Below are 26,386 nucleotides of genomic sequence, written 5' to 3'. Positions count from 1 at the left end.
ACCGAGAGCCATGGACCGCGTCAAGCCGGAAGGAGAGTTGACGGCGAGATAAGACACTGACACCTGACCCAGGCATTTTCAAAAATGGAGGAGAAACATGTCGTGTTTTAAAGTTGAGCAACGGAATAGGAAGGCAATTGGTAGAGATCCAGTGGCATCAGGATGCGAGCACCTGTCTCTGAAAGGTCATTGCAAGGTTGTCACTGGTGAAGGAGAGAACAGAGGTAGGGACGTTGGATGGATGTGGCCAAACTGCCAATATTGCTGGCGACCGGGACTCGTGTGTTAGGCTCAGCAACCGTTGGACGAATCATGCGGCCCTTACGGATTTGACGGTTCAGTGGACCTGCAGAAGGGGGTTTGCCTCAGGGGAGGCCACGAGCTGAAGAAAATACCTTGCTTGCACGTTAGATGGAGGTTAGCCGTGTGCCGATACGTCGCCACGCCCCGACCGGAATCATCCTGGCCGGCCAATCAGCCGCAGTATCACAGTGTTCCAATATTAAGGGAACCGGGGAGTTGGGAACCCATGGACGCAACAAGGTTTCCGGGAACCACACACCGCCCGTCCAACAAGGTGCATCGAAGCCGAAAGCGGAAGATCGATCACTGATTGTGGAGGAGGGAAGGTGACTCCGTCGAGGGCACCCACGATGGTGACAGACTGAGTGACAGTGTGTCCTCATGACCGGGACCGACCTGCTTCTGAATGTGTCGGCTGGTCAGTCAGCATCAGCAATTGGGGGCACCCCCGAGGCACCAACACCGCCAGGGGGTTTTGATAACACACGCGGCATGCATTGGCCCTGGATCTAGTCGTCATCCCACACGAAAATGTGTGCCACAAAATGGGGCCTAATGCTCTTTAGCCTTGGTTGGTCTTGGTGACACGGCAGCTGACGGGGAGGCCCGTTTGAAGCGATGGGCTAGCGGACAAGCTGGGACTCGGGAGCTTCGAGAAGGAAACGATGGCTTCAGCTTCCAGGGCGGCGATTTCCTGTCTGGGTATCGGCTACGGTAGCAAACTGACAATGACTCGGATGTGAACGATGCTGCGGTTGTGGAAGAGGTGAGAATAAGGACGAGGACAAGGACGGGGACGAGGAGGATGGAAATGGTGAGGATGGGAATGACAATGAGAATGATGGAATGGATGGATTATGGGTGAAGGTTGATGATGGTGGTGGATGAGAGATGACGATTAGGATCTGAGGGCAGCGCAGCGCAGTCTCTCTCACCACCCACTCATCACTCACTTGAGTCCACACCCACAGAGGTTTGTTAGTGAGGCTTCTTTTTTCCCTCCACCATCTCGTCGCCCGCCGCCCGCCGCCCGCCACCCACCACCCAGCACCACCCTCGCATGATTTACATTTGTAACTCCGTCGCTCTAATATAGCCAATGTGAGCCTCTTTTCCTTCTTCCCTGACCTGGGCAGCCTAAGAAAGCCTTATTGCTCGTGTTCCATTTGCTGTAACCGGTCTCGATATGTCTCAGATTCCTGTCCAGCTGAATGTGCCCACCAAGTACTGGGTAGGGTTGCCCCCTCCATCGCTAGAGCCTTCGAGCCGAGAACCGTGCCGAAGCGCATTGAACCTCACCCACCAGACCTCGATCGTCACCGATATCAAGAGTGGCGGAATCGGGCTATTTCTCAGTCTCTAAATTCAATCAACACGCTCGTGGGGTTGGAACGCGAGAAAATGTATCTTTGCGCACTGCGTGGGAACAGCTACGTGTCTGCACATGGCGGGGGCCAGGGCTCCGTACGCCTTCATCTCTTCCCTTTCCCCTTCTTCTTCTTGTTCGCTCCTCCCGCGGAGGCTGTAACCACCGCAGCGGCACCGGCTTTCGCGTCAACATTCAAGGATTCATCCACTACACCACCCTGGGTGCGATCATCACTACCACCTCCGCGCTTGCCTTTCTTCTTACCCTTGGGAGGGCGATAATAGCTTCTGTCTCTCATAGGCAGCCACCGCTCAGGATCCGGCTTCTTGCTTTCATCATAGTCCTTGGGCAATCTCGACTTCCGAATTCGTTTGGGTTTGAGGTTGCCACCCTCCGGAGCACCTCGTTTTCTTGTCCGGCCCAGTTGTGCTATTGTGAGAGCATTCGACGACTGTGGAATGCCCGTATTCTCTAACAGGTCGATGTCGATATTGCGTATGAGCTCAGCCGTGCCAGTCAGCTTATCGGCATCTGCCCCAACCACAGCCTCGTCATCCTGGGCATGTGACGCCACGTAGCCGGCAATTGTGGCCTTGTCGTTCGGCTGCCGTTCCCGGAGCTTGGTGAAGATATCGGATGCGAGTTTCGCATCTTCTTCTCTCTGCGACTCCAACAATGACACCCCTGCGGCGGTGAGCAAGCTTATTGGTGCACTTGATTTGGTTCGCCAATACGCTGCAACCTTGGCAAGTTCCTGCTTGACATGATCTTTCTGACCCCGTACCTTGTACAAACTGATCATGAGGCTCACAAGCGTGGGGTTGAATCTGATGTCTTGCTCGCCCTCGGCGGCAGACTTCTCCAGTCTTTTGAAAAACGTCTCAACCAGTTCCACCGCGGAGGTGGTGTCTCCACTCATCACATACAATTGGACTAAGGTGATTATCAACCCAATGTCATTTGGCCGTTTCGCTAGTAGCGGCAATATCTTTCTGATGGCGGGTTTGCCTGTTTTGGCTTTGGCATGAGCGGCTGCATTGAAGTAGGATGCTAGCAGCACATCGGGCGATATTGAAGGAGAAGTGCTTTCTTTGATGGTTTTGGACGTGGATGAGACAATGCCGTCGAATTTGAAAGTCTGCAGGTCGATGGTAATTCTGTTGGACTCTAGGGGGATGCTCTGGTACGAGAAGAGTCTATCATTCGGTGGAATCTTGGGAGTTTCGTGAAAAGCCTTGTGGGCGAGGAAGGGGTTGAACACTGACGAGGCCAATAGTACATTGTTGTGACCAATTTTACGGGTGGAGAGGTCGGAGGCGTCCGCTGCGTTGATTTCACCAGCGAGGTTCTCTGCTTCTTCCATTTTCCCCAAACATAATAGCACAAACAACTGCTGAACCGAGATGGGGAGGAGCTCGTCCGCTTTTTGCTCGTCGGTAAGATCGTCCGAGTGCTTGCACAGTTCCTTTGCTCGCTTCAGTAGAACTTCGGCTTGACCATATTCCCCTCTCCCAATACTTCCACAAGCGGCGTTATACGCAGTTTCGAAAGCTTCAAGATCTTCTCTTCCAACTCGTCGTACTGATTGGGCATCAGCAAGACCAAGCCATTGCGCCTGAGCGTCGATGGCGCCCTGATTCACGCGTAGATCGTATTGCTCCGAATCGACCTTTTGACTCCGTAGGCGATTGTACAATTCCGAAGAAATGGCCGAGTCTTCAAGACGGTATCGGGCTTGTGCCTCGACATGTTGTGCCCCTCTTCCCTTTACCGTAGCAGCCAACTCCGCGGCCTCTTTTAGACGGCCATTCTTGTACAAAGCATAGGCATATTCCAGCTCGACCTTGTTCTTCAGCCCGGCAGTTTCTTCGATGAATTTCACGGCGTCCTCGTACCGATCGAGTTTGAGGAGGGCGACGACTTTGACATGTTGGGTCCCGAAGTCAGAGCCGTTTGACTTCAACGCTTTGTTACATTCCGAGAGGATCTGCTCGTGGTCTTCGAGAGTCGACTTTTGCAGGAGTGAGGACAGGGTGGAGGGAAGTGAGGCAGACATGCCGCCGGTGAAACAAGATTAATCCGACCAACTTACAAGTCGCATCTCTCGCGGCAATCAAGACAGGGAATGGCTGGTCAAGGAGAAGGACAATACGTCGTTCGAACGGGGGTGAGTCGTGTCTGTCTGTAGTTATCGAGCAAATGGACTTGTCGTGGGGCAGCTTGTCAATTGACCGCAGTGAAGAGTGGAAAATGTAGCCGAATTTTCCCCCACACAATCTTTTCCCCTTCGCTCAGCCAGAAAATGATGTTGACGCGGCACGCTCCCTGCCGAGAAGAGGAGCACGAGACTCTCCTGACAGTGTCGCCGTCGATCTGTTCGAGATACGAGGTAAGTCTGAGAGGCAGGCAGTTGTGAGTCAAGAACAGAGTATGATGTTGTGTGACAGTGCACTGTGCGCTGGATGATGGTGCTGAGAGCTGCCACCACTGTCACTCTCTATTTCGTCAATCGGTTGGTGTTTGCCTTTCTATAACTCCTGCAAGTTTACAAGACCTAAAGGGCATTCTCTCTCCTTTCACTCTTGCAGCAAACAAGCAACATCGTCCCTCGCACTCTTTGGTTCTCCGTCGAATGTCCACCTTCTCCCGCCGCTTGCCTGATCTCTACGGCAAAATTTTGTGTCTGCCGTTCAAGCTGGCCGGGCCTCCTTTCTCGCCGCTTGATCCGCCATCAGGAACCTTTCCGTGCGCCATGGATATCAACAGTGGTAACTTTTCGCAAGAACTCATCAAAATAATCCAACATGTCGCCCATAGTCGTTTCATCGCCTTTGACCTAGAGTTCTCAGGTGTTGCGGCGAGGAGGGCTGGCGCCGGTTCGGGCAAGCTTGATTTACATGAATATTACCAAGATCTGAGATCGGCGGCACAGATCTATCAGATCTTACAAGTCGGGATCACTGTTGTCACCGAGGATATTGAGGAAGGTACGCTTTGTCTATGATCTGATGTTGACACATCTGGCTTTCGGTCTACAAGCACGGATCTGCAAGACAGAAGTTGGGCATGATTTGCAGCTCACAGATATTGCTCTTTTGACATACTCTTTGCCATAAAACGGGGTGAAAGTGCAATGTCTTGAACTGACCGTACCAGGACGATATGAGGCTCGGCCTTATAATTTCCATCTCAGCCCATTGCCCGCAACAAAAGAATCAGTCTTCGTTCGGGTGTGGTCATATAACAGTGGTGGTACGGTCTTAATCTGCTTGCTAGTCTTTTCCAATGGCTGACCGCGCTAGCAATTTCTTTCTTGATACGCCATGGCTTCAACGTTGATAAACCCATTCAACAGGGTATCCACTACCTTTCTCGACAAGAGGAGGATCAAGTGCGCAAGAAGCTGGTTGAAGACGAACAAATGAGATCGAATATTCCTGACATGAACCTCAAGGAAGAAGACTCGTCTCTGGTGGAACATATCAAGCAATCCATTGACGAGTGGCAAGCTTTGCCCAAGGGCAAGCAGGAATCCTATCTCAACATCCCCACAGAAGACGCCAAAGAGCCGATACCTTCTGAATTGAATCGCTACCAGGTCCGGTTGACCCATCAAATCGTTAGAAACGAATATCCAACCCTCAAGACGCAGGGAATGGGTCATTTTGTCCAAGTCACCAATCCTACTAGCAAACAGCAAGCTAATGAGAAAAAAGAACGTGAAAAAAAGCGTGAGATGGAGGTTGCGAACGCTATCGGGTTCCGCTGGATATTGGAGGCCATTGCCGGAGGTGATATCTCTAAACTTCCACACCACTACGTGGTTGCTGGGTTTCCACCAGAAGATCAACCAAAGGACGTGCAGGCTTTTCTCAACCAGCTCCAGACGACATTGCAAAGCCAGTCACGAGCGCTGGTCGGCCACAACTGCTTGACAGATGTTATGAATCTGTATCGATGTTTCATTGGGGACCTTCCCGAGAAAGTAGAAGACTTTAGTGCAAGGCTGCGCGAGTTGTTTCCCGTCATCATCGACACCAAATACGTCGCGGGTCTGGGCAACAAGCGATGGGCCGACACATCTCTGAGAGCTGTCGAAAGCGACCTGGCTTCGGTGGCACTACCCGATATATATTTACCGCTCGATTTCGACCGATACGTTCATGTCGCAAACTACCACGAGGCTGGTTTTGACAGCTTTGTAACAGCCAAGATCGGGTTGAAGCTGCCCACCAAATTGAGAAGAGAACAGCAAGATTCCAAATCATTGGTTGAGAATTCCGATAGCATAACAGAAGAGAAGACGAGCAGTACATTACAAGATGTGGCTCAAACAACACCCGAGGTCCAGGCGGGAGAAGGAGGCCAGAAGCAAGGCCTGACACACAGTTTCGTCGACATGATCAAAGCCCCAGTAACGATGGGTAGATCTGTTCTGACAGGAGCACCGAGCGCGGTTGAACAAGGTTCAAAAACATCTGCCGCACGCCAGCTATCATACATAGAAAGAGATGAAAAAAGGGTTGGCGCGAGAGTTATTGCAACGAAGGAGAAATCAAAGCCACCTCCAGAATCCAAGAACGAGATCGGGAAACTGAGGGCAATATCCAAAAAAGCCAACATCTTCGACATGCTGGAAGATAGTCCTGCAGAAACCTCAGAAGAGGAACCGAAGATCGGTGAACAGCAGAGGATAGCGGACTTGGTAAAGGCAGGCCGACTGCTACCGAGATGGGAAGAGAATGCGGAGTTTTGGCAGCTGATCAGCAACAAGTTGCAGGTGAATGCCACCCAGGAGGGTATTTTGGATCTTACGAAGCATTGAATTCTATCAATGATTGCTTTGGAATTGCTGCAAGCCTGTAGTGCGTCTTCTTTGCGGGAGATGGAAATTGACATCGAGTTCGTTGCCGAGGTTCAAGCGACTGGACTCCCTTGCTTGTAACTCGAAGCCGTGACGAAACTTTGCTGCGTTCATTATTTCTCCTCAACGCCGACCGCCGACTTGACCTTCTCATTTTTCAAGTGAATGCTAATCGTGTTCTCTTTGTGCATCCTTGAGGTCTTCTTCGCCATACGACCTGAGAGTGATTAACATGTCGATTGGCACGGACTCTCAGTCAAGCTCCCGCGACCTCTCCTCGTCAATCTCCTCCCTCAACCAGTCGAGCAAGCGGACGTCATCCGAGATCTCCAAAATCTACAAGCATGCCTCGCAACTTTTCCTCACCCGTCGACTGCTGGAGGCATACGAAGTCCTGCAGCCTGTGATCACACCTCCAAGCCAGAAAAGACCAGAAGATAGCCCGGCTCTGGCACCCATTGCGACCGCGACCACCAGTCAGCGCATCAAGATCTGGAGCTTGTACGTCACGCTCTTGAACTCCATTGTCGATCTTGGGTATGAAGAGGGGAAACAGTTGTTCGGGTCAAAAGAATACAGAGAGCTTGTTAGGCGCGTGCAGAATGGTGAGGTGTGGGAACAGGTTATCAAGGATGGATACCAGGGCAGAGAGGGCTCAGTTGATGCTGAAGTTGTCTACAATTTGTAAAGCAGCCCCGTGTCTCTGCTCCACGTCGCCTACCACAATGCTAACACTAGCAAAGATCAAATCTTCTCCTTGGACAGGCCCCAGACCAGAAACTCAATCAATCCCGTCTAGAAGCCTATTTCTCGTCCTCTTCACATCCTGAGCTCGACCTCTCGAGTCACCTCGACCATGCCTTGAGCAATGGCCACCAACCATCGACGGGATTGAATGGTGCCAACACCCCCAAAGACCTCACCTCGCGCATCAAAGTCCTCGAACTCTTTACGCTGCATGTTTTGCCCAGAAACAGTGAGTGGGATTATGCGAAGAGTTTTATTTCAAACAGTGATATTTTGGACGAGGAGAGACGGGAAGCGTTTATGCAGACTCTACAAGAACTCCAAGACGTTACGGAAAAGGAATCTAGCCTTGTTGCCGAGGAGGACGTCTTCGAGGACACCGAGGAACAGCCATCGCAGGAAGAAGGAACTGGCCCCACTGGCACCACAACCGAAATAACTTCTCCATCCCAAACTGGCGCGTCCAAACACCAACGGACAAGTAGCGAGGTTGACTATGGGATTGAACGGGCACATCCGAACGGCGGCGCGCATGCTGCTGCAAAACAGAGCACAATTTCAACCGTCTCGTCTTCGAATCTCCCTCCTCAACCTGTTACGACACCACAATCTCCTCCGCCACCTGGCCCCTCGAGTTCTTCAATACACGGCCGCACCCACTTCTCGCCTCCCGCACAAACTCCCCGTCGTCCAGCTACACGAAAGAATTCTTCCAAATCTTCCTCCTCACAGAACGTATTAGCAGCTCAAGCCCGTCAACTCTTCCTTGCCCTCTCAAATCTGGTTCGTAATCTCGCCACAACGCTACAAAAGAATCCCACGGCAATGCTGCGTTTTTTGCTTTTTGTGCTGGCATTTGTAGTAGCATTTTCTCAGAAGCAGATTAGGGAGAAGACACGAGAAGTAGCGAGGAGGGCATGGGGGAAGTTGCGGGGAACCGTTGGGATGGGGGTTAAGGTTAGTTACATCTGACGAGTGGGCCAAAGCAGGAAGACTGGGAAAATTTGGAGGATGCCCATAATGGGAAGTGAAAGAAGAGAAGGGTCGCAAGTCAAGGCCATGAAGGTTAAGCGGATGATGGGTTGGGCCGGATTTTTGGACATTCTCCAACGACGATCCCTAGAGTGGGTGCGTCATACTCTTCTACGTGGGCATATAGCACATCCATCATTATCAGCATAGGGCGTACATGCATATAAGATGTTGCGGATTCCAAATCAGGCGGTTGTTTAGCACTATGCGTCACCTATAATGATTGAGATTCCGTTTGAAAGGAGCAGGGAGTCACAAGGCTGAGGATCATCCTTGAGCCTGGAGCACAATGAACTGGGACTGGGATGCCCCACTGGAGGGAGTATGATAGTTTCCTTCTTTCTTGATTTTGTGCAACGTCTTGTATTGAACGAGGATGTTCTAAACTTACATGTCAACATATATCCATCCCCAAGCCAGCAGCCGGATCCCAAAAAAAGAATACCATCATCGTCATCCACTTGACTCCTTTTGCATCCAACCCCACCAATTTACCCGCGCATACCAGTAGGTCTCTCTTCTAATGCCTCCTTAGGACCTCGATCGCGCCTCAGTCAACAATCTCCGTGTCGTTGCTGTCCCTGGCGATTCTTACTTGCTGCCCACATCCCCAATCTGCTGCACTCCGATCTTAACGCCCGCCTTCTCCAGCCTCTCCAGGTAATCATCTCCTAGGCAACTCGGGGTCAAGAAACCAGCGCCGTGGTTCTTTTTGATCTCTTCTTCCTTCGCCAAAATGACCATGGCGGCCTCGCTCATCAGCAAGGCGGTCAGAGCATACATTCCGCCCTCGTACCGGAAATGCGCCAAGGCTTTGCGTGGGTTCTTGGCGAGCTGTTCGGCTACGGCCACGGCGCGGAGTTCCAGAACATCGCCCTTGGTGGATTCCTTGGTCGGACCAGAGCCAGGTTTGTAGGTGGTGAACAGTTTTAGGATGGCTCGTGTCGGGGGGAACGCGAGCAACATGGCCAAAATGGTGACGGCAATGTGAATCAAGACGCCGACCAAGGGACTCGCCACGGCCATGTACTCCTCGTACGTGAAGTTGAAGCCGTAGAAGTAAGGCGTCAATCCAGCAGAGCGGTGGACAATAGCCTCATTAGGCTTTGCGGTGACGGAAGTCGTCAAATGGCCCAGGCGTGGATATTTCCAGACGCCGGTGAGTTTCTGGAGACCTGTGCGGTGGTATGTGTTTGGTTCGGGGTTGCGTGGGTAGATCGTGTCCTTGGTGAATGGCCGCAGGTGGGAAGGAGACAGCACAAAGGGGTCAGTGAAGCATTGCTTCATCACTTTTGCTGGATAGTAGTCGGCCAGTCCCAACCCCGTGGCCAAGGTGCCGCCGCTGGGACCAGAGGACTTCAACTCGTGCACTGAGGCGACCATGTCCATGACGCCGCAATCCCAGACTTTGCGGATCAAACGAGTGGCTATGTAGGCGACGAGGTCGGACGGGGCGGACTCGACGCCTACCTCGGGAATCATGATGGCTCCAGACTTCTTGGCGGTGTCTTCGTACTTGACAATGACATCGCGGACCCATGGGGTCTCGCCGGTCACGTCGAGATAGTGAGTTCCCTGTTGAGCACATGTTTCGACCACGGGAGTCGAGTAGAGATGGTAAGGGCCCACGGCGTTCAAGAGAACTCTGGTCTTCTTGACCACAGGGGTCAATTCAGGGGTGGACAGACTGGCGACAGTGATAATATCGGGAGTGCTGCGCGTCGAGTTCAGGGACTTCAGCTCACCGACCAGGGATTGAAGTTTGGATTGATTGCGTCCAGCAACAGCCCATTTGAGGTTGGTTGGGAGATTGGTCGTGATGTATTCAGCGGTCAGCTTCCCCGTGTAGCCAGTGGCTCCCAGAAGGATAATGTCGTATTGACGGCTGGCAGCCATTGCGAGGCAAGGTGAGCTGTCCGAAGTGAAATGAAGGAGGTAGAGACAGGCACGTAGTCGTCAGGAGAAGGGGATGAAGGGCAGGATACTCGGTACTCTAAAGAACGTAGGGAAAAAGAGACAACAAGAAGCGGAATGGAAATAAAACAGAATATCGGCAGGGCCAGAAACGGTCAGCAATTGAGGTCTCACTGGATGGATACGGTGTAGAAATGAAGGCCAAGGTGTCGTCTTTTTCGGGGGGGTGTTTGACGTTGAGCAGAACGCGGGACCCACGAGTCCAAGAGGCTAAAGACGCGAATGAGCTGAACCAACATGCGGATGAAGACAAAAACGAACAGGTCGTCAGAGAGCGCAAGAGAGCCAGCTTCTGGGCCCTGAGACTTGCAGGTGTTAGTGGTGGGCGCCATTGGCCGCCCAGCCGAGCACTAGTGGGATTGAACGTGGCTGAAGGCGTGCAGGGCGTGTTGACAGGTTTAAGGGGCAGGGCTAGGCGGAGAAAACAGAGATCGTAGGGCCGCTTAGGCATACCTCTTACTCCTCATAGAGGGGGCCTTTGCACCTGCTGCTGGGAGCCTCTTACTCCAGGCGGGAAGGCGATACGGAGTACTCGGTAGTGCCCTCCAAAGAGCGATATTTTTGGCACCACCTAATAGACTTGTCAGGCGCCAGAATGTCCGGGACCAATGCACATGCTCAAATTCGAAAAGTAAACTCGCTTCACGCCATACACAACCAAGTTCACAACTGAAAAAAAAGTAATTGGAAAATCCCCGTAATACGGAGTCCTCGTCAGGCACATCAATAAACCCTCGCCATTCGTTTGAAAGTGGAATGATGTGTGGCATGAACACGTTCCAGATATTAAGGGCCTGATCCCCTTATGGCTGCATTGATATTTGGAGTGGAGTTCTCGAGGGGGCGCTGACTGAGTGGGTATAAATCACGTGAAAATATCCTTGCTCACGCCAAGCCGCTAGGCCGCACTGTGAAATCCGCAGTCGAACTTTTGCAATTGTCCAAATTGCGAACCAGCAACGACATCTCCAGATCACCTTCTCCCACCAACCCTTCGTCTACAACAGCCAACATGACGAAGCGCACGAAGAGTGAGTTTCCCGTGACTCCCTCAACCTCATAGAGACATGGCTGACCACCTGCAGAGGTCGGCGTGACCGGTAAATACGGCACTCGCTATGGCGCATCGCTCCGCAAACAAGTCAAGAAGATGGAAATCACCCAACACGCCCGATACATCTGCACTTTCTGCGGCAAAAACACCGTCAAGAGACAGGCAGTCGGAATTTGGAACTGCAAGGGTTGCAAGAAGACAGTGGCAGGAGGTGCATGGACCGTTTCGTAAGTCCAAGCGGAGGGCCATCTTGAACTACGGGTCGGAATCTTCTAACCACTCCCCCCCCTTTGCAGGACTCCTGCTGCGGCTGCCACCAGATCGACCATTCGACGACTGAGGGAAATTGCGGAGGTGTAAAGCAATGTTTAGCAGGGGCTCGGAGTTCTCAATCCCACAGACACGGAATTTTTCCACAAATTCTCAAGTAGCATCTCAGGCGAAGCCTGAAAAATCGGTCTCGATCGAGCAGAATGTGCAGCATCCGCATCGATGAAAGCAAACGCTGCCTGCCATGACCCAGCCCGAATCGTTAGACCTACAATCGAAATGAACGAATCCAAAGAGACCAATGGTCTCATTTTGTTGTCGATCTCCTCTTTACCACTCTAACCTTTTTGTTCTGCTGTTTTTTGATTCCCTGGCTTCGAGCGGCGGATCTTGATCCGACCTTGAGTCTGCAAAGGCGGCTTTGCTCGAAGCCTCACGTCTATGACTGATGCCATACGAGCCGCGAACGTTCTCCCAGTCCAGACGCAACACATTTCTCCGCAATGGGTGTCGGGTGATTACCGAAGCCTGAATGGAAAAGATATTATGGGTGGCCGCCAAGTCTCACACCTTGGCCCCTCCATATCCCGGCTTCAAATTCACCGCCACTTGGAGGAAAGTTGCTACTTCTTACCTACACTGACACAATTTCTCCAAGTATGTGACCCCGCTCGTCCGCCGACGAGTTTCTTCCAGGACACGACGGAAAGCCAAGGTGTGAACGCAGTCCTCTTTGTTGCCTGATCCTTTAATGTCCTTTCTTAGGGTTTAGTCACGAACAGGCGTCATCTGCCATTGCAAATCATCTCGAGTCTCGGAGCTTACCCCGTTTTGACGGGCGTTCAACCGAGGACCTTGCTGAGAAAACCCACCAAAGCTGTGCCTGCTGAACGCAAAGTCCCAGAAGCCAGTCACATTCATCCTCCTGCGAGCCGACCTCAAGCCGCCGAGTTTCATTGGTCCGCCAAAGCTGCCCTCTTCAGCGAGGCCCTTAAATCGGATCTGCTCGCTCCACCTGCACCTTCGCTTCTTTCCTCTCTTGACACTTTAAATGCCACCACCAAACACCCACCCTGTACCCATGACCCTGCTGCTGCTCGAGTCCATTGGAAAATTCTCCGGCTACATCTCTGCATGTCCGACACTTGCATTGTCTGTTTAGGAGACTTGAGCAGCGGCGATGGCGAAGTTGCAGCTCCCCCTGCCAGCCCTGCCAAGTCTCCACCCAGCGTCGATGCCGCCGCCGCCGCGAGGACAATCGATGCCGGCCCTGAACCAAGTGCCGCAACATCATCCGACAAGAGCGCGACCGATCTAATCGCTCATTTGAGACCGTGTGGGCATTACCTGCACAATGAATGTCTTACACCCTGGGTGGAAAGAGCCAACAGTTGCCCAATCTGTCGTGCCAGTTTCCATCTCGTTGAACTAATGCGTACAATCAATGGTGAGTTCGAAAAAGTCTAGTCGCTGCCCTCGTTGCGCAACATGTTAACGCGTATATAGGCGACGTCATTTCTTCCTACTCGGTCGAAGATCGAACGCAGGTCGCTGACTTAGATCCTTCCATGTTCCTCGAAATCCCAGAAGACGAGGACGAGGACCAACCCTGTCAAGCGTGCGGTGAAGATGACAATGAAGATGTCCTGATGTACTGCGATGGCTGTCAGAAATTGTGGCATACTTATTGTGTCGATCTGCAAGAGGTGCCTTACGGCCATTGGTTTTGTGACAACTGTAGAGCACAACGAGAGCTTGATCCGCGTGCAATTGCTCGATCGGGGCGACAAAACCGAAGACGCACGCGAGGTCAACAACGCAGGCAACGAGGTCAAGAGTCAAGCTGGAACCAGGTTTGGCAGTCTGTTTGGTCACGCATCAATCTTGACCTTGACTTTCCCTATGAAGATGACGAATCATCAGCCAGATATCTGAGGCGCCATCGACAACGCAACCAGGCCGATCGGCAGGCCCATGATGCTTGGTTGCGCCGAATGCACGTTGCAGAACTTCATGGAGCTGGCAGTCGCTTCAGAGAGACAGAACCTGCGCTTCCCAGCAGCCCCGGTGGTGAGTCCACACCAAGGCATCGACGAGCAAGAGCATCACCACTTCCACAAGGCGAGAGTGCTGATGAACTCCTGGCATGGCATGCTTTTGAGCAAGCTCGAGCTTCGTCGAATGAACCCAGCTCAACGCGCAAAAGAAAGCGGAAGTCCCCCACGTCATCCCCAGCAGAGCCTGAAAATGGATCGTCGTCTGCGACTAAACGACGACGACCGAGTGCATCGAGTCGCACTGTCTCCGACGGCAATAATCCTACCACTAGCAGCACTCGGCGTCGACGGCCTTCACGTATTGCAAGCCCTATTCCGAGACGGCAGCCAAACCTTGACCCAGCCGCGCCCAGCTTTCTACAATCCCTTCTGCAAGAAGTTGAGGATGCTGGTGCCGGCACGCATAGCATCAACCTCCACCGTCCTTCTCCCCGCCCTGCAGCGAGTCCACCAGCCGACCAAAACTCTCCGCGGCCCTCATCACCTGCATTGTCTCCTCTTCCCTCGAATCATTCTTCACCTCGGGCAATGTCAGCTACTCCTCCTCCCCCTCCTGCGCTCAGACCTGGCTCGCCCGCTGGGTTGTCTTCGAGCATACAGCCCGTCTTTCCATCTACTGAATATTCCCTCCAACGACCTACCTCGCCAGAACCGAAACAGGCAGAGCCAAGTGCACTTCGGTTGAATGGGCCAAGAGTCCCTCTGGCTCCTTCGACATCGACACCATTGGCACAGCCAAGACCTCGAAGTCGTGTACCGCGCATCCTTGAGAACGGGCAGGATTCTACAGCGAAGTCCCGCTCAACGGAGGCTTCCCCCAATCGCGCAACCATGTCGTTGACTGCGAAAGCCGACGTGCAAAAGCTCGTTGCAAGCGCCCTCAAACCACACTATAATGATCAAACCATTACGAAAGACGAATACACGATGATCAACCGGGACATATCCCGAATGCTGTATGATAGGATTGGTGATTTTGAGGCTCTTGATGTGGATGACAAGGCAAAGTGGGAGAAAATTGCCGGCGACGAAGTAAATAAGGCTGTGAACGCGCTCAGAGCTCAAGGTTGAGGGGGGATACTTGGTCGGTTTATTTATGATTATAGTCTTGCACGAAAGCGAGTTTGAATTTCGAGTCAAGCGATGAGTTTCACGATGTTATGACCTACGGTAGGCGGGCATTTGGAAAGGCCGGCGAACATTATGACATTCGGGTTGCATGGGCCCATTGGTATGGGCGTGGCGGGTTTGTCTTCCCCAGAAAGCTTGAGCGATGGCGATGGCGGTTTCCTGTCGATGCATTATGACAGAGGATACAACTTCAAAGACTTCAAGCATTCGGGGCGGCGGGGAGCAAAGAGGAAAGACTGTACAAAATACCCGCATCCGATAGCGAACACGTGTGACTCTTTGCACACATGACTGTCGGGACGTTTGCACGGCTATGGGAATTCGTGATGGACCGACCAGTCCAGAGTTTAGGAGGGAAAGAGATGTACAATACTAGGAAAGGTTGTCGGCACGAGGCCTTGAATGCAAGCATCTTTGCCGCTCTTCTGGGACACTGGTTCCAAGGTGAAGACGGATGAAGTTCAGCTTCTGCTCACATCTCCATGTGCCTCCAATCATCCACTGTGCATACATACTGTTTTCAAGTTTTTTTTTGGCTGCTTTTCCCCTTTTCTCGGTCTCTTCTCACTTTTCCTAAGCCAGATGCTATGCTAATGAAGCCGTCTAAAGCACAACTATGGATTACACAGATCCTGATTCGAAGCATCGGCGTTGCTCTCTGGCAGGAAATCCAGTCAACAGCAACCACTAAAGCTTCCCACTGGATTCAAGACGTCTCAAAAGCCCGGCCATTGTCAGGTGAAGCGGAAGACTGACATGGACAGGACAACAGGACGCGACAGCTACAGACAGCACCCTGTCTAACATTGGGATAGGGAGATGATTGTGCAGGGGGCGGCGCGTCGCTGCTTGTTGCCTTGCTTGTTCTTGGCTCCATTCAACCAACATTTGTGACTCAAACACGGTAGATGTGCTATGTGCATGCGCAAAGCGGCACCCCATGTCGAGGCCTGAAGATTCGATCTCGGGACGTGGTCCCTAAGATATCGTTTGGTGCACGAGGAGAAAAGACGGAAGATACTGACATGGGAGGAACTTTTGTGCCTGATTGTGGGAGTGGCATGTCATAATGGTTAGTCATCTCTGGATGCCAGGAGTTTCAACCCCCTGTGGGCGTATGAACCAGGCGCTTTTGATTGATGCATACCGTGTTCTTCCAGCATCTGCCTGGACGACGTGGTTGGTGCCTTTGGGCGAATGGTGCTTCATTTCGTCCCTTCGGTTTCATCAATTCATTCTCGACATGGCCAAAATGGACAGATAGAGCCCTGGACAAACACCTGTAGCGCTGCCGTTTGATTAGATGTGGCGGGAGGTCATTCATCAAGGCAAATTGCCACACATGGGCGCCTGGTCGGGGAGGAGTGATTGGGTGCTAGCCGACCAATGGAGGCTTTACAAGTGTGCCCGTCCAACAACAAGACGCGGGAGCCTGGCCTTGAGGATTGGCAGAAGCTCCAATAAATGTAGGTGGAACATGTAAGATCAAGTCCACGGGACAAGCCCGGCGGTATCTCGCTGGGGCATCGTCCTTATTTGCCTCTGTGTTGCCTTTCCACGTCCATGCCAGTCATGGCCAGCAGGGTGGCAGCTGTGTCTGGGGCCTGGGTAGAATGCCTGAAGAGGCAGATCTTGTCTGATAGTTGGTGGACAGCCAGGACATCACCATCATGAGCAATCTTTAGGCGCGGACGTAGCCCAGCGGGATCACAATGACAAAAAGTGTGACCGTGACTTCTTGGCTTCATATCGTGGACGCAAGTAAATGCCATGTCGTGGTGGTAGAGACAAGTCGAAAGAACCTCGGTTCCTGTATATGGGCTCGCTGTCGGGGTGTCGGCGAGTAGTTTGGTGAAGAGATTCTCGATGAAGAGGCACAAAGCCGGAATGCTCAAAGGGGGTTTCACAGAGCTTGGTCTTTACGATACCCACCCTGAAGGACGCAAAAGTGGTCTGTCATTAATTGGATGGTTGCTTTCGACCTTGAGCCCTAACATGTGTTACACGAGTCGTTATGTAGATCGTCATAAATCGCTGCCGAAATTCAAATGCCCTATAAGTCAGTTCCCAGCCTGATTCCGATATCTTAGTTGCGCACGAGGGATTCCATCCCAGTCCCAGCCCAGAACAAGAACTTCGACAACGAACCGCCACCCGTTTGTTTCAATCCAGCCGCCGTGGGCTCAACGCTGCAATCGAATAGTACAGGGAGAGAAACAAAGACAAAGACACAAATAAATAAGGAATCAAAACCGAGTTCCTGGTCCGAAGCAAGAAGTTGGATCAAGGCCAGGGAAGTGTAGCCCATGACTTCTTTGATTCGACCGCATGTAGCGGGGAAAAGAAAGGAGGAACATGCTCTGTCGAGACTCGGCTGATAAGCCAGTGCACATCCGCTTCCGAGGGCAAACAGTTGATAAACGATGGGTTAACTATTTGTCAGGCATATGTCAAGGCGGTATGCCTTGCGCCTGCATCGCTTGCGCAATGATGTCCTGCGTGGTCGTGGAAGGTCCCATTCTCATCAATGGTATAGACGTGGGTCGGATAGGCACGGCTGAAAGGCTTCGCTGCTCAAGATCTCCAGACTCTGTGAGGTTTGCTTGCATTGATTGTTGGTCCGCAAATATACGATGCTTCGCAAAATCGGTGGCAGACGTGTCGTTGAACCACCTTTCCAGAAAAAGATGCTCCAGATCGTCCTCTTCAATCTCTTCGAATTGGCTTTCAGTGAGTGAAGTGTACTCGTCGAGCAGTCGAGGGAGAAACTGTAGCCGGTGCAGTAGCCACACGTTCACCAAGTCGCCATGGTCCACGGGTGTCCTATCAGGGCCGCGGAGGTGATCTACCCATCTGATCTTGCGACGTAGAATTTCTTGATAGAGCAGAGTTTTTATCTCTCGCCGTGTAGGGTGGTTAGTGGGCTGGCTCAACGGCATCTCTTTCTCAAGATACCTAAGTGCACCTTCATCCTCATCGGGCTCCCGCGCTGAAGCTTCGTTTGAGATTGCTAGAGCTTCATCGTCCATCATAAGCCGCTTCAAGGCGTCTAGGCCCAGATTGGCATATTCTAGTTCGTCAAGCAGAGCCTGCTCTTGATCTTCGAAGGACTCTAGGAAATGCAACGAATCCTCGTCCAAGCTGAGACCGAAATGAGCTCTTGAATTCTGCTCTTCGAGGAGCTGAGCCTGCTCGCCTCGAAGATCTAAGAGCTGTTCAAGTATGATGTCTCTATCCCCGATCTTTGTTAAGTACTGAACATCTCCCGGAGATCGCTCAGGAGGCTCCTGTTCGAGGTCGTCTTCTTTGGTTGCAAAAACCGGACCGATGTCAGACTCTGAGAAAGGAGCCAAGCCCGTAGCATTTGTCTCCAGGAACCCATCCAGATACCGGCCAGAGTGAAAGAGTGACTGAACGACATCGTCTTCCAAATGAGCACGTCTAGCCTCGTCTGCCCGAAACCTAGCAAATCGGCCTTTGCGGAACAGATCGAATTTGCGTTGGACTTCATCAAATTGAGCGGCGAAGCTGTCAGGCAAATCCACGGATTTAGTGAAGTCGGTTAGTAGATGCATGAGGTCTTGCAAGGCGTCGACAACATCTTCGGTCTGCTGGAACATCGGGGCCCTTGCCTCGTTCAACTCAAATATCTGCTTCAGAACATGTGCATGGCTGTCTCGATATCTTCGCAATGTTGCGATGCAATCATCGCGAACGGCGTCCATGGTGACTGCCTCTGGCTGGTCGTCATCATTTTCTCTGTCTTCTTGCTTTTGCCTTTGCCTCGCTACAACGCGAAACGAGGTCTTTGAGCTCGAGGCCGGGCGGTTGGGTTCTCCGCCAGCCTCGTCTTCCGTGATCTTTGACGGGTAGGACCATTTGTGCTCACGGAGGTGCCCCAATAACCGTGACGGGTGATTGGGGGAAGATTCATCCCTGCAAATCGAATTATCAGCGTTCCGACCCGACGTAGACACAGGCTAGATTGAATTGGGTGCTGACGTTTTAGGAGCAGGCTTGGACAATTGAAAAAGCCGCTTCAACTGCCGCCCACCCGTCAGGAAATTCAGTGCAGAATGCATTCATGCTCGTGAATCCCAGCTTCCAAGCAGACGAGCGAGGTGTAATAACGAGGTGAGGCTGAAGCACGATGCCGTCGATCGGGGGTGGGAGCCGGCCCTTACTTGTATCGGAAGGGGGGCAACATAACAGCCCAGCGGCAGCCTTTGTGCTGTCCATGCTGGTGTGACTGGTTCTAGGCAGGCCGTCCATTTACCTAGTTAGTGGCAAGGGACTGGGGGGAGGCGTTATGCAGAAGGTGCTTTGCTGCCGTCTACTTGGTAGGTTGAAGCTGCAATGGACTGGCAGTTGATGGCCAGGGTATCACGCAGATAAGACCACCCGAAGGTCACTGGAGGTCACCTTCCCTGCGCTTATGGTTAGTGGTCCTAGGTCCTTACCCTGGGCACCACGCTAGGCATAGAGCTAGGGAGGAAGGGCGGGAAAGGCGGGAAGGGGGAGACAGAAACAACAAGGACATGGTGTCAAATTCCTTTTGTCCTTACAACTCCTGATACAGGCCCAATACCATGACCCAGTACACACCACTTGACCACTACTACCACCACCACTAACACCACTTACCACCACTACTACCACCACTACCACCACTACCACCAGCTTGCCTCAGGCTTCTCGACACTCTCGACGCTCGCACTAGCTCATCACGCTTATCGAGCCGGCCAAATGAAAAGGCTGCCTCCACGAAGGCATTGCCTAACCGACTGCATTTTTCGCTCCAGTCGGTTCGACTTCTCCAAATGCATTATGCAGCTATGGTTTCTGCAGGATATGCCACTACTCGTCCACATTATGCTCCTTACTGGACTGGCCTGGACTGGCCCAGAGGGCTCAGGATAACTCCTGTCCTGATGACTCGGTATATCTTGGGCGTAAAGCCCCCCCTTTTCTCCCGCACCCGTTCCTGGCCTGAAGGTCGTTTGATTGCAAACAATTCTGCCGTCTGTTTGATTGGCAATGTGATCCGTCATGCCAGACCAGCCCAAGTCCTTACCCATACGGGGCGACAGACGTGGTAATGGTCGAACTCCTGGTAAGAGCCGGCATCGACAGCAACAGAGTCGTTTGCTAACGCCAGGAAGCACAAACCACCAAGGGTTCAGTGAGCGGCAAAAACCAGGGCGCCGAAGAGGCCCGCCCGTAAGTTCTGCTCACATATGATTTGATGCTTTCAGATTTCAGTCTCATGCTTGTAGTGATGCTCCTCGATCTACGCCACGGGTCGACCCCCAACGGATGCAATCGCGACGCGCCGTTGACGACCGACATCAGAACTCCGCAATTGCGGCCAATCCAATATTTCCTCGAGAGGGGTGAGCTCTGTGAAGAATTCTTTGCCTTTGATTGCTGACCCCGACTACAGAGCTCCACAGAGCTATCAAATTGCTCCTGGTCAAGAACAACAGAACTCTCGGGTTTCCGCATCAGGGGCGTTGATGTTTAATAGCACTCTGGACTTGACGCTTCGAGCTTTCGCAAATATTCCCCGGGGTGATTACGGAAATGTCGCGGCATATATTCGTGCGAATCCCTCAATTCTCAGGGCAAACCCCCAAGATCTTCTGAGGGAAGCCATTCATGCGTATCAGTATGCCAGCCGCGGCTCCGACGTGCAATATAGCGGCAAGATGATGTACGGTGATAGTTGCATTCAGCAATATCTGATCCTCAAGCGACTGCAACATTTGATACAAAAACTTGTCGAACGACGACAAACAAGAGGTCCGACTGAAGGGCTGGATGACCTTATCAAGAGCTACTTCAACCAGTTGCTTGACAAAACTTCCTCGTCGAGAAAACAGCTTTATGAAGAATTCAACGAGGCGTGCACAAATGCTAAGAGACCTATACAGTCTACCAATCCAAATCCTCACCCCAACGCCCCACGGGCCCAACCGGCGCAGCCTGGTGCCCACGCCAGGCCACCTCCTAGCCAGGGTCAGCGACATTCAGTTTCAGGACGACCCCCACCAGAAAGCCCGCTCGTGGACCCAAACGAGAGTGCCTCCGGACTGGACTCCAGGTACATTGTCAGACCATCGAGCTACTACCAACCGGGGCGCGTGTTTGCCATTCTCTGGCATGAACCCTTCAACGACTCTCAGGGCAACACCTGCTTGAGCGACAATGTGAGCACTGGGCTCTATGGAGAGCGCATTTACAGCTCAATTCGCAGGATGGTGGTCGTCCGACAGGACCATGGTTGCAGTGTTTGTATCCAAATAAACACGTACGGTAAACGAGGATTGGGGAAGTTCAAAACATCTCAAAGGGATATCGATGCCCATTCGATAATCCATATGGACGACACAACACCCCATCAGCTACCAGGTGAACCCATATCGGACAAAAGACCCATAGCTGTCAGGAAAGCAAGTCCAGATCAGCAACTGAGCCCGTGGAGCCGCCTCTGCTACTCCCAGCCACACACTGTGCAACATACAGTGAAAGCCCTGGACGTTGGCTGGGTAGTTAAAGAGAGTTTGCCCTACCTGCTGTCCTATTTCCAGATGGTGAACGCACTCCCCTAGAGACTTGGCACGTCTCGAAAGCACCATCCTCGCAGGAATCTCCACTGAGAAATACGTTACTCACCCCTACCCCAGACTAAATCACCTCCTACTGTTCAAGGCCACTTACGTTTCCGGCTCGAATCTTCGATACCATCCAAGTTATTGCGACTTTCGTGAAACTTGATTTTGAGAAATTCTTTAACAAACTAGTTCATTTCAGCGTACGAGGGATTGCTGTTTTTTCCCTTGGAATTCATATGAGCATGACAGCGAGACTTCCCATACTTGGGTGTCTGTCAAAGATGATTGGTTTTTCCTACATTCGAATGATGCTATTTTGCCGTTTACCCCACTTGGTTGTTGGTGGAATCACAGATTGGAAACTCTCTGTTCTGCTATCTACAGGGAATTCATACTTTTAGTTCAGCTGGCTGCAGGCTGCTACGAATTCACGATATACATATCTATTAGCGACGTTGAAGGCACGCTCCATAATATAAAATGCGGACCCGAGGATATTCATGCCTCGAAGGGGGAGGGGGGGCAGTTGATCCTCTGCGTCAGCTTCTCCCCGTCCCCATCCTCCTCTTGACGTCTCTCGCTCCAGTGCCTCGGTTTAGCCCGGTGCCCCTTGTAACCGCAGAGCCTCACGGCGGGGTCGGCAGATAGGAAACCGACTGATCAACACCGGGAGAGAGGTCGTGAGAGGGAGAGGCCGAGCAAGGAGTAGGCCTGACGAAATCAGAGACCAACTAATCGCCGCCAATGCATCCTACAAGTGCAGCTGTTCCGGACAATGGCGAATGTTGAAGGACTTGCGATGGCCTAAGACCCAGCTGACCTAGATCGTTTCGAATGCCTGGTGGCTTGGTCCTCTAAGCGGCAAAATGGCTTGCGTTGCGCTGGCATGTGGCACGAACTGGAGTTCGTCAGTGTGCAGCCCCTGCTCATTCCTCTGTCCTTTGCGCATCGCTTCCGGAATCAACTGGATCACCCCAACAATCTGGTTTTAATTGGAAGCTCTCCCGTTCAGGACGGCCTGAGACGGGCTCGGCCTACGTACAAGGTCCCATGGCCATGGCACCAGAATGACCTCCAGGGGATCCCAGTGGTGCGACAGAATGACTGGCAAGGATTATGTACTCAAGTTGCATGTCCCCAGGATCCGACGAGGAATACGAGAACTCGGTTGTTATAGACACGGGCCTCCACTTTCCCAGAGGCTGTCGAGCACTAGCAAATTTCGCTAACCGATCACTGGTACCCTCATCGCTGCATCTTTCTCAGTTCTACGGCATATCGACGACAGCTTTGCCCAACCTGCATGCGAGGTTGCAACTTGGGCAAATTCCCCCGAGCTCCCGCAGGGAATTGGAGTTCCGCGCTTTTGTTGGCGCTTTGTAAGGGGGACGTTTTGTGCATTCACTATCTTCAGCCGCATGGCTTCTTACGAGGAGGAAGGAGAGCCACCTGGACCATCGACTGCTTGAACCCTGCTTGTCGCCTACTTCTATCAGATGCATTATTGATGCGCTACTCGACGAGTGCCGTTCTCAGTCGTCCAACTATGTCCTCGACCCGTACCTCTTCATTGTTGTCGTCCAGAATAATTATTCTCCACCTGTAGCCCCCCGCTTTAACTAATATTTACCTCGTACTAGGATCAGCGCGCCGAGCCATCGGCCAGATGCCGGTTGGCCTTGTGGTGATGCTTCGATGAAGGCAGGCCCATCTAGCAATTCTGGGGCTAAGGCGGATGTGCGGAGTAAATTGGGTCCGAATGAACCTGGAAGAATGGCCGAAATGGGCATATTAGTTGAGAGAAGGGGCCGGGAAGGCCTCGCAAACTCTGCCTCGCAAAACAGAGGGTTGATTCCTTGGAACCTGGAGGAGTGTGTACTGGGTACTTGTTAGCACCTTGCGCCTGGCACCTTGCGGGCGTGCGGCACTTTTGTTCTATGTCGGCTCCTGTTTCAGATCGTGCCATGCTCGTTGTATGTAACAGCGGGCTCAGGAAATCGTAGTAATGACCATTGTATTTTTCTTTCTCGTTTCTTTTCAAACGCTGTGCTTCCTCCGGATGCAGAAAGCCCAAAAACCAAGACTTAGCACAAAAGGCATCCTTGACCCCCGCCGCTACCTACTTCAAGCAAATCGACTTGCTTCTAGCTCTATGCGAGCAGAAATATTCCTATGGATGGCTGTCTCTAGTGACCATCTTCCAAAAATTCCATGCCCGTGGGTGCAGGTCTGGTAAAATCTATTGGCCAGCCTCACGGCGAAACCGCCGTGAAAATGAGGCTGTGCATCTGAGCCGTTCGGTCTGAATCGCGCCTGTATCATGTCTCTCGACATGGGTGCTTCTTGATCGGCACCATACCTGTGTCGAAATATGCACGCCTTCATATCTTGACTGCAGCAGGTTCTGCAACTCCTGTTTGCCTCCGCGGATGCTGCATATCAGGGAATCTGCCTATTGGTCGCCTGTGCTGTCGAGGCCCGAACCGTCAGCTGCGACAGTTCCAGGTCGCGCAACATCCAACCGACCCAGTCTGGGGTTCAATCAACCAACCATCCCGTCAACAGCGCGGCTCGAGACTGCCCTGTGGTGGGACAGCAGTGTGAATTTTCTGAAATAGTCCAGAGATTGAGCGATTTCGTGGCAATGGTCAGAGGTCATCGTTCATCGAGGTGTCACCTGAGTAGTCAGGTCATCAATAGCGGCTAGATTGCCCCAGTTGCCACATGGATCGAATAGGTCCCCCCCTGAATCTCATTGTCTGACGAGTCTCTTCCAACGCTTCCCTAAATGGGGACTCGTACGTGGCTTAGAGTTCATTGGACAACCATTCAAGTGCTTCTCGCATGGCAAGGCTGAAGTCCCCTGGAGACGGCCTGGTGCCAAAGACAGTTTCCCCAGAATTGAATCCGAAAAGACAGACCGAGCTACAATCCAGAAATTGGGGAGTTGGGTGGAAGACGGAGCACCTTTGAGCTCAGAAGCACGGATAGACTCAAAACTCACGCAGGACGCGTCAAGGACGTAGAGGAAGATTACGATAGCAAAATAATGAAACCAGCACTCAGTGTTTCGCGTCTACCCAAGCGGCAACATTATCTTTTGAGGCAGCGAACATACTTCGCGGACGGGTATATTCGTCATCTGGAGCTCTTCGTCGTTTGTGCGGTTCACTCTGACCGTGAGACTTTTGGATGTTGGCAGTCGTGTCAGCGTTGGTCCCTCTGGAAAACCCTTCACTGGACATATTCTTCCTTCGAGACTTTTTGGATGTTTCCTCTTCAAACCAAATATCGAGGGGAGGATTGCTTGGATCTGTTTCCAGAGCTTTATCGCTTTTTCTGCTAGTCTCTTCGACCGTTTTGAGGAAGTTTTGCTGCTCTTGAGGTGAACGCTGCAGCTGATACAGGAGGTAGGCATTGACGAGTGTTTTTGATCTGACCGGATTGTCTTTTGTTGCGCCTTCGAGAATTTGGGACAAGCCGTGTCCTTGGACGTCCGACTGAAATTGAGACCCCAATTTGCTGTCTCCCAATTTCCCACCTTCGATATCGCTCTGGCCAGCGACCGGGTGCTCCAGTTCCGAAGGTAGACGAAGGTATTCTTCGGAAATGCTCACCTTCCTCTCTGGGAGTTCGTCATGAAGCCTGGCCAACTCTTCTTCAGCTCGCCCTAGTTCAAGTAATACTTCATTCCGCCTGGACTTGAGGTCTTCTAGGATGTTCGGTCGTTCGCCCGCTTCGGACATCATCATCTGCTCCACATCCAGATCCATCAATGTCTCCCTCAGCAGATCCACATCGCCTTTCTTCGAAAGATAACGTCGAGCCTCGGAGGTCTGATCCAGTCGAATGTCATCCGTGGAAAGAACGGACTCTTCTGTATCAGATCCCTCGGATTGGACAATGACACCTTGGTCTTCAAGGACTTTGAATGAAGATTCTGCTGCAGGGCCAAATATTTTGAAACCTTGGCTGCGAATGAGGGAACATTGCTGAATCAAGTTTTCATCCTTCTCCTGCAGTTGTGTTTCGACTCGCAGCAATCCCAACAGAATGTCCCGAAGGGGTCGCAAATCATCACCGCCTGCAGAAGCCAATATGCTTTCAGCTTCTCGTAGGGCAATTCCCCTCTGTCGAATGACTTCTCGCCTAAGGTCAGTAGCCGTTATGAGACCACCAGTGAGGGACCCGAAGGTACTGTTAAGTTGATTCCATAGACTACGCAAAGCCAACGAACGGCCGGTCGATTCTCGTGCGTCGGAATGAGGAGCAGGGTCAATGTCTGAGGGCGAGACCTGAGCTATCAAGCTGTGGTGTTCGCCGGCGCCTCGGACCACCTCGATATTACGCAGAGGCACCGGCTCTGCGGTTTCAGCCGCATCCCCTAGAGGTCGAGTCCCTCCTAGAGCAACGTCCTTCGCAACACCGTGGTTTTCCATTCTCTCGTCCGCCTCGGCAGAATGTCGCTTGGAATCCCCGGAGTCGACAGTTGCCCCGACGAGCGGAAGAGCGTCTTGTGTGCATGAGACATGTTGAGGCCCAGTTTCAGATTGTGGGAGGTTGGACGATGCTGCCGGGTTCGATAGCAGACTGTCACCTCTGTGTCAATACAATGCAAGGGGGGTCTCGGGACTGTGCCACCTTGCTTACCCGACCTGCTGTTTGCTTCCAGTGTTCCTGTCTCGGAACCAGGAGGGGACAAAGTTCCAGGGGGGAAAGATCATTCCCAAAGATTCTTGAAGGTAGATTCATGTTGGCGGGAGTCCCCAACCGGAAGGGGGGGCCATGCGTCCAGTATAAAAAGAATGGTGTGGGAAGTGAGGCAGCGCGTCTGAGGACGAGAGTGCATGACCATCGAATGGGTGCGTGGTTAGGGGGGGGGGGAGGGCTCGGTCCCGGCATTGAAGTCACCAGCCTAGGGGCCGGCATAACGCGGCTGAGCAATCTTACTAGGGTGACAGGAATCGGTAC

The 26,386-nt window shown here is 52.3% G+C and overlaps 9 protein-coding genes across 9 annotated transcripts; 5 read left to right on the top strand and 4 right to left on the bottom strand.

Annotated features, from left to right (window-relative positions):
• Positions 1-1,775: 1,775 nt before the first annotated feature.
• Z519_10869 (uncharacterized protein) lies at positions 1,776-3,728 on the bottom strand (the record flags this gene model as incomplete). The annotated part of the gene is made up of 1 exon (XM_016768584.1): positions 1,776-3,728. The coding sequence occupies one exon, from the start codon at positions 3,726-3,728 to the stop codon at positions 1,776-1,778; it is 1,953 nt and encodes a 650-aa protein (XP_016614971.1).
• Positions 3,729-4,424: 696 nt separating this feature from the next.
• Z519_10868 (uncharacterized protein) lies at positions 4,425-6,497 on the top strand (the record flags this gene model as incomplete). The annotated part of the gene is made up of 3 exons (XM_016768583.1): positions 4,425-4,659; positions 4,829-4,924; positions 4,975-6,497. The coding sequence occupies 3 exons, from the start codon at positions 4,425-4,427 to the stop codon at positions 6,495-6,497; spliced, it is 1,854 nt and encodes a 617-aa protein (XP_016614970.1).
• A 271-nt stretch (positions 6,498-6,768) lies between these two features.
• On the top strand, positions 6,769-8,255 carry Z519_10867 (uncharacterized protein; the record flags this gene model as incomplete). The annotated part of the gene is made up of 2 exons (XM_016768582.1): positions 6,769-7,220; positions 7,280-8,255. The coding sequence occupies 2 exons, from the start codon at positions 6,769-6,771 to the stop codon at positions 8,253-8,255; spliced, it is 1,428 nt and encodes a 475-aa protein (XP_016614969.1).
• Positions 8,256-8,906: 651 nt separating this feature from the next.
• Positions 8,907-10,211, bottom strand: Z519_10866 (uncharacterized protein; the record flags this gene model as incomplete). Its single annotated transcript, XM_016768581.1, has 1 exon — positions 8,907-10,211. One exon carries the CDS (start codon positions 10,209-10,211, stop codon positions 8,907-8,909), a length of 1,305 nt encoding a protein of 434 aa, XP_016614968.1.
• A 1,090-nt stretch (positions 10,212-11,301) lies between these two features.
• Z519_10865 (60S ribosomal protein L43-A) lies at positions 11,302-11,703 on the top strand (the record flags this gene model as incomplete). The annotated part of the gene is made up of 3 exons (XM_016768580.1): positions 11,302-11,320; positions 11,375-11,570; positions 11,640-11,703. 3 exons carry the CDS (start codon positions 11,302-11,304, stop codon positions 11,701-11,703), a joined length of 279 nt encoding a protein of 92 aa, XP_016614967.1.
• Positions 11,704-12,747: 1,044 nt separating this feature from the next.
• Positions 12,748-14,741, top strand: Z519_10864 (uncharacterized protein; the record flags this gene model as incomplete). Its single annotated transcript, XM_016768579.1, has 2 exons — positions 12,748-13,060; positions 13,120-14,741. The coding sequence occupies 2 exons, from the start codon at positions 12,748-12,750 to the stop codon at positions 14,739-14,741; spliced, it is 1,935 nt and encodes a 644-aa protein (XP_016614966.1).
• Positions 14,742-17,251: 2,510 nt separating this feature from the next.
• Z519_10863 (uncharacterized protein) lies at positions 17,252-18,526 on the bottom strand (the record flags this gene model as incomplete). The annotated part of the gene is made up of 1 exon (XM_016768578.1): positions 17,252-18,526. The coding sequence occupies one exon, from the start codon at positions 18,524-18,526 to the stop codon at positions 17,252-17,254; it is 1,275 nt and encodes a 424-aa protein (XP_016614965.1).
• A 1,324-nt stretch (positions 18,527-19,850) lies between these two features.
• On the top strand, positions 19,851-21,412 carry Z519_10862 (uncharacterized protein; the record flags this gene model as incomplete). The annotated part of the gene is made up of 4 exons (XM_016768577.1): positions 19,851-19,914; positions 19,964-20,021; positions 20,078-20,194; positions 20,245-21,412. The coding sequence occupies 4 exons, from the start codon at positions 19,851-19,853 to the stop codon at positions 21,410-21,412; spliced, it is 1,407 nt and encodes a 468-aa protein (XP_016614964.1).
• Positions 21,413-24,477: 3,065 nt separating this feature from the next.
• Z519_10861 (uncharacterized protein) lies at positions 24,478-26,139 on the bottom strand (the record flags this gene model as incomplete). Its single annotated transcript, XM_016768576.1, has 2 exons — positions 24,478-26,005; positions 26,066-26,139. The coding sequence occupies 2 exons, from the start codon at positions 26,137-26,139 to the stop codon at positions 24,478-24,480; spliced, it is 1,602 nt and encodes a 533-aa protein (XP_016614963.1).
• Between the last annotated feature and the right edge of the window lie 247 nt (positions 26,140-26,386).

Source organism: Cladophialophora bantiana, assembly GCF_000835475.1.
Source record: "Cladophialophora bantiana CBS 173.52 unplaced genomic scaffold supercont1.20, whole genome shotgun sequence".
In the NCBI taxonomy this organism is placed as follows: domain Eukaryota; kingdom Fungi; phylum Ascomycota; class Eurotiomycetes; order Chaetothyriales; family Herpotrichiellaceae; genus Cladophialophora; species Cladophialophora bantiana.
The sequence above is the reverse complement of the archived record's forward strand: the minus strand, read 5'-3'. Positions and strand labels throughout refer to the sequence as shown.